The 7,588-nt window shown below is 38.0% G+C and overlaps 1 protein-coding gene across 1 annotated transcript in view; it reads left to right on the forward strand.

Moving 5' to 3' along the window:
- Positions 1–6,864, forward strand: part of LOC103508373 (tyrosine-protein phosphatase Lar-like) — a 16,252-nt gene extending 9,388 nt beyond the window's left edge. Inside the window, exons 6-13 of the mRNA XM_026822992.1 lie at positions 1,034–1,083; positions 1,278–1,428; positions 4,326–4,426; positions 4,979–5,174; positions 5,870–6,042; positions 6,316–6,471; positions 6,584–6,705; positions 6,861–6,864. Coding sequence (XP_026678793.1) covers positions 1,034–1,083; positions 1,278–1,428; positions 4,326–4,426; positions 4,979–5,174; positions 5,870–6,042; positions 6,316–6,471; positions 6,584–6,705; positions 6,861–6,864 — 953 coding nt within the window. The remainder of the gene's footprint in view (positions 1–1,033; positions 1,084–1,277; positions 1,429–4,325; positions 4,427–4,978; positions 5,175–5,869; positions 6,043–6,315; positions 6,472–6,583; positions 6,706–6,860) is intronic.
- The last annotated feature ends 724 nt before the right edge of the window (positions 6,865–7,588 follow it).

Consider the following 7,588-nt stretch of genomic DNA (forward strand, 5'->3'; position numbering starts at 1 on the left):
ACTGGAATGACACATATGCCAAGGTAAGATTTGATATCTACTGGAATTTAGGAATGACATAATCGTATTAATAAAAGCTGAGCAAGCACACAAAATAATTGGACACATATCGTTAATATTTCTCATTTGCTCAGATGAGAAAGCATTTAGGATTTAGGATCCGGTCAAGAGAAAGAAAGTCATGAGGCCGTCAAGTAAAAATAAATATAATTGTTCCGTTGGAAGAAATTGTTACAGAAAAAAAAAGAAAACTAATGAGATGCTTTAACCGTACATAGATTACAAGAAAGCTTTTGACAACGTCAAAGCTTTTTTCAAAACTTTCGCCCTAAATAACGGCCGAACCGTACATTTCTCGAGGATGGGCGCCAGAAAAGTTGTAATCAACATTTTATAAAGAACCTCTCTGCAAAATTTGGGCGAGCTGGGCCGAAAACCAAAGTCCTGTCAAGGTAAGATTTGATAACTACTGGAATGACACATATGCTAAGGTAAGTCATAATATCCCTAGGAATGACACATACGCTAAGGTAAAAAGCTTTTGACAACGTCAAAGCTTTTTCAAAACTTTCGCCCTAAATAACGGCCGAACCGTACATTTCTCGAGTATGGGCCCCAGAAGAGTTTTAATCTACATTTTATAAAAAAAAACCTCTCTGCAAAATTTGGGCAAGCTGGGCCGAAAACCAAAGTCCTGTAATATTTTGAAATGAGTTAGGGGTGCCTCAAGGATGCATCTTTTCGCCTGTCCTCTTTATCATAACTACAGTCGCTTTCAGCTTTCAAAATTGTTCTTCCCCTGTTCCTCTACTTCCTCTTCTAATTTACTTGCAAAATTTGGGCAAGCTGGGCCGAAAACCAAAGTCCTGTAATATTTTGAAATGAGGTAGGGGTGCCTCAAGGATGCATCTGTTCGCCTGTCCTCTTTATCATAACTACAGTCGCTTTCAGCTTTCAAAATTGTTCTTCCCCTGTTCCTCTACTTCCTCTTCTAATTTACACGTTCTAATACAAATCTCTTTCTTTCTTTCAGGCCAAACATCATCGGCGTATTGGCCTGGTAGAGACCTACTCATTGACCGGGCTCTATCCCGAAAACCAAAGTCCTGTAATATTTTGAAATGAGGTTGGGGTGCCTCAAGGATGCATCTTTTCGCCTGTCCTCTTTATTATAACTACAGTCGCTTTCAGCTTTCAAAATTGTTCTTCCCCTGTTCCTCTACTTCCTCTTCTAATTTCCACGATCTAATACAAATCTCTTTCTTTCTTTCTTTCAGGCCAAACATCATCGGCGTATTGGCCTGGTAGAGACCTACTCATTGACCGGCCTCTATCCCAACACCCTGTACTATATTTGGCTCGCTGCTCAATCACCTCGGGGTGAAGGGGCAACTACTCCACCTATCCCCGTCCGAACCAAACAGTATGGTAAGACCCCTGGTTTTGGGGAGCAAGCGGTGTGCAATAATGCGTGCACCAAAACGAGTACCTTTTGTACTCACCCTTTTTTTACATGTAGGGAGTTTTGTAGAAATTTTCAACCTATTGAACGTAGGTATATTTAGGAGTGAATTTTCAGTAGGGAACTATCTAGTTTTGCATGCAGTTTTTTACACCAAGTAGGAAGTTAGGTTGTAGGGCCCAATTTGAAAGCACAACTCTTCACACATTCTCACCTTTTTGGTTGTTTTTGTATTTGGATTAATGTATAATACAGCTCTATCCCAACACCCTCTACTATATTTGGCTCGCTGCCCAATCACCTCGGGGTGAAGGGGCAACTACTCCGCCAATTCCCGTCCGAACCAAACAGTATGGTAAGACCCCTGGTTTTGGGGAGCAAGCGGTGTGCAATAATGCGTGCACCGAAACTGGTACCTTTTGTACTCACTCTTTTTTAATATGTAGGGAGTTTTGTAGAATTTTTCAACCTATTGAACGTAGGTATATTAGGAGTGAATTTTCAGTAGGGAACTATCTAGTTTTGCATGCAGTTTTTTACACTAAGTAGGAAGTTATAGGTTGTAGGGCCCAATTTGAAAGCACAACTCTTCACACATTCTCACCTTTTTGGTTGTTTTTGTATTTGGATTAATGTATAATACAAGCCATTATAGTACTTACATAGTCTATGGCACTCACCTTCACATCATTCTTGTATTTGGCACACTCTGGAATTTGCACATTTGTTTCTTACTTATTGTATATCGCACACTCTGTAATCTGTATACGTATCATGTATCTCAGTCTAAAAGGTCTTGGTAGGCACCTTTTGGTACTTGATTATCTCACTTGCACATTGGCTTTCCATTTTTTTCAAAAAGATGTTTTTCTTCCAATTCCATTTACTCTGACTTTCGAGACAAACTGTTCAATGAAGTATCTACTATCATGGTGTTGTTTGTTATTTTTGCACCATCATCTGTAATCTAATCTCTATAGCTTTTAATTACTTCTTCTGTATAGTATGTAAGTAAGTAGATAGTTATCTAATTCTGACATTTAGAATAAGCTGTTCCACGTATTGAACTTAGAAGGAACTTTATTGCCCAAGAGGTTCTCTGCCTTTAGGGGTAGTGTGTTTACTATAAGCTGTAAGGTCCTATTACAAAAGAAGGTCCTATTTAGGCTGGTAATGGACTGCTATTTAGAGGATTCCGTCTTCAGACATACAATAAGATTTTAGTCTGGAACATCTGACTATAAGGGCTTTCTGACAATTTTGGTCTTCCAGCACCTGTCTAGACCTGTCTATGAACACCAATCATAGCGTAAGAATCAATACTAAGAATTAATAGGTCTTAAAAAATGTCCAATATAAGAAATCACCCAGTTATTTTTTCTGGAAATGGGTTCTTTTTCTTTATTGAACCTTTCAAAAACAATTATAGTGGATTCTAATTTGCCTCATTTTCTTTTTCCCTCCCATTTCTATTTTTTTGCTCTCCAAATCCAAATCATTGCAGCTGAATTTTCTCCTGGAGGTTCCAGTAAGTATGATTCTGTTCTTAGAACCCTGTTCTGGTCATATCTGTAGCACCATTGTTTGTATTTGCGGCATTGATATTGTATTATTTGTTTATGTGTATTTAGTAGTTTTTTTCGTAATTATTATTTAACTGTAATTTTCGAATTTATACTTTAATTTTGTATAATATTCCTCTAAGATTCCAGTATATGTATGCCATTCCCCGCAGCCTAACCCCAGTTTCCAATTTCCTATGACTTATGATTCAATTCTAATTTTCGTAAATAATAAAATAATGTTTTATTTTGCTTTTCATTTATTTACATCCCCTTAATTATTTTACCCTTTACTCAGGTTTCATATGGAATGAAATTAAAGACCTAGCAACTAGCAACTCATTTGTTTTTTATTTGGCACCGTTGATTTTGCATCCACACCCATAATAATAGATATAGTATTCTTTAGTTTATTGTTCCCCTTTATTGTGTGACTAATTTTTAGCTGAATTTTTTTTTAGGACTATATTTTGTTATTGTAAAGGGTGTCCCAATAAGAGCGCAAGATATAATTGTTAAATAAAGCATGGTTCTCCGTGGAATAAAATGGACTTCTTAGATGATTTTAAAAGTAAACATTCTGAAATTTTGTATGGAACCATAATCGGACAAATAACTTCCTCGACTTTGATGGTACATTCGTTTCCTTTTGACAAAATTTTCGATGCCAAATTCGAGGAAACCAGGCTGTATCTCGTTGATGCAACTTTCAATTTCACCTTTCAATGCTTCAAAGCTTGTGGGTTTGTTGTTGTAAACCTGTGACTTTAGATGCCCTCACAAAAAATAGTCTAGGGGGGTAAAATCATGATCGTGGAGACCATTTTTCGTCAGAAAAACGGAAAATGTATTACGACAGTATTACGACTAGGAAAATGTTAGCGCAAAAGTGATAATGTGTCGATTTTATTATGCTAACGCGTTGTTGAACAGTTTTAGACTCCATGATGACTAATTTTGATATGTTTACAATCAATCTATCAAAGATCGGGCAAGATAAAACAACGCATAACAAAGTTATGACCCTTTTAAATCTTGCGTTCTTATTGGGACACCTTTTATTGTCACAGAGTAGTTACTTGAAGTGTGTGAGTAGCGGTCAGTGGCAGCCACTCTAATGACCACTAGGTCACGGAGAATGGTAGAAAAGTTTAAATATACTCGTCCATATTGTGTTTTTTCATTAGACTTACTTTATCATGGACAGATGGACACTCGTTGCTTTGTTGAAAGCCCAGAAGAGGTTTTTATAATATTATGTCCTCTTCCTCCGCTGATTCCTGGATATATTCTGGTTACAGAGCCTGGCACTGCACCACGCGATGTTCAAGTGAGACCTCTGAGCTCCAGCACCATGGTTATACAATGGGATGAACCCGAGACTCCTAATGGACAAATCACAGTAAGTTCCAAGATCATCAGTCATTGACCCATTTATAGATAATATTGAGAGATGTGCTTTATCTTGTGCTATTGTTGATAATATTGAGAGATCCAGTGATTGAGACACTCATTCAAACACGAGGCATCAGTTCATTCTAGTTGAAACAGAATAAAACAGTACAGTAATTTAGAAAAGAGAGAAAATAATAAATATTACCCAAATAGGGACTAAAGATTACCTAATTGATAGGGAATATTTAGACAAAACAGAATAACAAGAATTTAGAGAACCCACCCTCTCTCTCTCTCTCTCTCTCTCTCTCTCTTCCTCTCTCTTTTTTTTCTCTCTTTCTTTCTCTCTCTCTCTCTCCCTCTCTCTCTCTCTCTCTCTCTCTCTCTCTCTCTCTTTCTTCTGTCCTGCCCATTTTATTGGGATTTTGTGTACCTCAATTCATAGAATTGAGAAAATTGCATTCTGTGCCAAATCGGGACAATGCCTTTGGCGAAACATATAGATGTCCAATTTTTTCCCGTCTCATTTATTCCATGTATTTCCTCTATTATTTCCCAGGGGTACAAGGTTTACTACACGCAGGACCAGTCGCTCCCAATGTCCGCCTGGGAAACTCAGGTGGTTGACAACAATCAGTTGACCACTATTTCCGACCTCACCCCGCATACGATCTACACTATACGGGTGCAAGCATTCACGAGTGTGGGTCCCGGCCCTCTGAGTGCTCCTGTACTAGTCAAAACTCAACAGGGAGGTGAGTAATTAGCCTGTAATATCTGTAAGGACTTGGATAAGTCCTATACATTAGGACAGTGACGGGATTTGGAAGGACAGCGTTTATAACAAGCATTGATTCCGTTTGGAAATATCTGAAAATACGAAGAAAATTTTCAGATATTCCCAAAGAATATAAACGCTGTTCCTTGAAGTCTTTGTTCAATTTCCCTTTACTTAATTGCCAGGTCAACCTCGGATTGAACTCAATCCTGAGACAATCCACGGTGGTAAAACTCGACCTTAATGAATTGTGAGAGTGAGAGGGAGGATCACGATGGTTCACTGCGGTTCAGGACGAGCCAATGGGGATCATCACCCCGGTGTATGGCAGAAAAAAAAAGAAGAAAAATAAAAGATATCCTTTCTTTATTCTGCCATCACCATTGAGCTACAGCTGAAGCCACTACAAAAACAACACCACCATCACCACCACCAACAAACAACAACATTTACGGCCTAAAATTAGAAGAAAAAAAAGTCGAAAGAGTTTGCTGCTCTTAGTTGTTCAATCAAAGCCTTCCTTATACCTACTTTTTTGTTTCACTACTTCTTTTAATTAAATTAACCCTTTCCTGTTCTTTCTCCCCAGCGCTCCCCGTGGCTCCTCTGGACGTGAAAATCTCGGAAGTGACCGCCACCTCCTTAATGAATTCGCCTTTCCGTTGGTTTCAGTGCCGAGTCAGCCTCGAGATCTCAGAGCGGTAGACATTCAGGAGACGGCGGTCACCCTCGCGTGGAGTAAACCCACGCACTCTGGTGAGAACATCATCAGCTACGAGCTCTACTGGAACGACACATACGCTAAGGTAAGATTTGATAACTACTGGAATGACACATATGCCAAGGTAAGATTTGATATCTACTGGAATGTCACATATGAAGGTAAGATATAATATCTACTGGAATGACACATATGCCAAGGTAAGATATAATATAATATCTACTGGAATGACACATATGCCAAGGTAAGATATAATATAATATCTACTGGAATGACACATATGCCAAGGTAAGATATAATATCTTTAGGATAGGAATTTAGGAATGACATAATCGTATTAATAAAAGCTGAGCAAGCACACAAAATAATTGGACACATATCGTTAATATTTCTTAAGGTAAGATTTGATATCTACTGGAATGACACATATGCCAAGGTAAGATTTGATAACTACTGGAATGACACATATGCTAAGGTAAGTCATAATATCCCTAGGAATGACACATACGCTAAGGTAAGATTTGATATCTACTGGAATGACACATATGCCAAGGTAAGATTTGATATCTACTGGAATTTAGGAATGACATAATCGTATTAATAAAAGCTGAGCAAGCACACAAAATAATTGGACACATATCGTTAATATTTCTCATTTGCGTAAGGTAAGATTTGATATCTACTGGAATGACACATATGCCAAGGTAAGATTTGATATCTACTGGAATGACACATATGCCAAGGTAAGATATAACGTAATATCTACTGGAATGACACATATGCCAAGGTAAGATATAATATCTACTTGAATGACACATATGCCAAGGTAAGACATAATATCTCTAGGATAGGAATTTAGGAATGACATAATCGTATTAATAAAAGCTGAGCAAGCACACAAAATAATTGGACACATATCGTTAATATTTCTCATTTGCTCAGATGAGAAAGCATTTAGGATTTAGGATCCGGTCAAGAGAAAGAAAGTCATGAGGCCGTCAAGTAAAAATAATTATAATTGTTCCGTTGGAAGAAATTGTTACAGAAAAAAAGAAAGCTAATGAGGTGCTTTAACCGTTAATCGATTACAAGACTTGGATAAATCCTATACATTAGGACAGTGACGGGATTTGGAAGGACAGCGTTTATAACAAGCATTGATTCCGTTTGGAAATTAATGAAAATTTTCAGATATTCCCAAAGAATATAAACGCTGTTCCTTGAAGTCTTTGTCCAATTTCCCTTTACTTAATTGCCAGGTCAACCTCGGATTGAACTCAATCCTGAGACAATCCACGGTGGTAAAACTCGACCTTAATGAATTCGCCTTTCCGTTGGTTTCAGTGCCGAGTCAGCCTCGAGATCTCAGAGCGGTAGACATTCAGGAGACGGCGGTCACCCTCGCGTGGAGTAAACCCACGCACTCTGGTGAGAACATCATCAGCTACGAGCTCTACTGGAACGACACATACGCTAAGGTAAGATTTGATAACTACTGGAATGACACATATGCTAAGGTAAGTCATAATATCCCTAGGAATGACACGTACGCTAAGGTAAGATTTGATATCTACTGGAATGACACATATGCCAAGGTAAGATTTGATATCTACTGGAATTTAGGAATGACATAATCGTATTAATAAAAGCTGAGCAAGCACACAAAATAA

The sequence above is a fragment of the Diaphorina citri genome, unplaced genomic scaffold (assembly GCF_000475195.1).
Source record: "Diaphorina citri unplaced genomic scaffold, Diaci psyllid genome assembly version 1.1 scaffold392, whole genome shotgun sequence".
NCBI classification, from domain to species: domain Eukaryota; kingdom Metazoa; phylum Arthropoda; class Insecta; order Hemiptera; family Psyllidae; genus Diaphorina; species Diaphorina citri.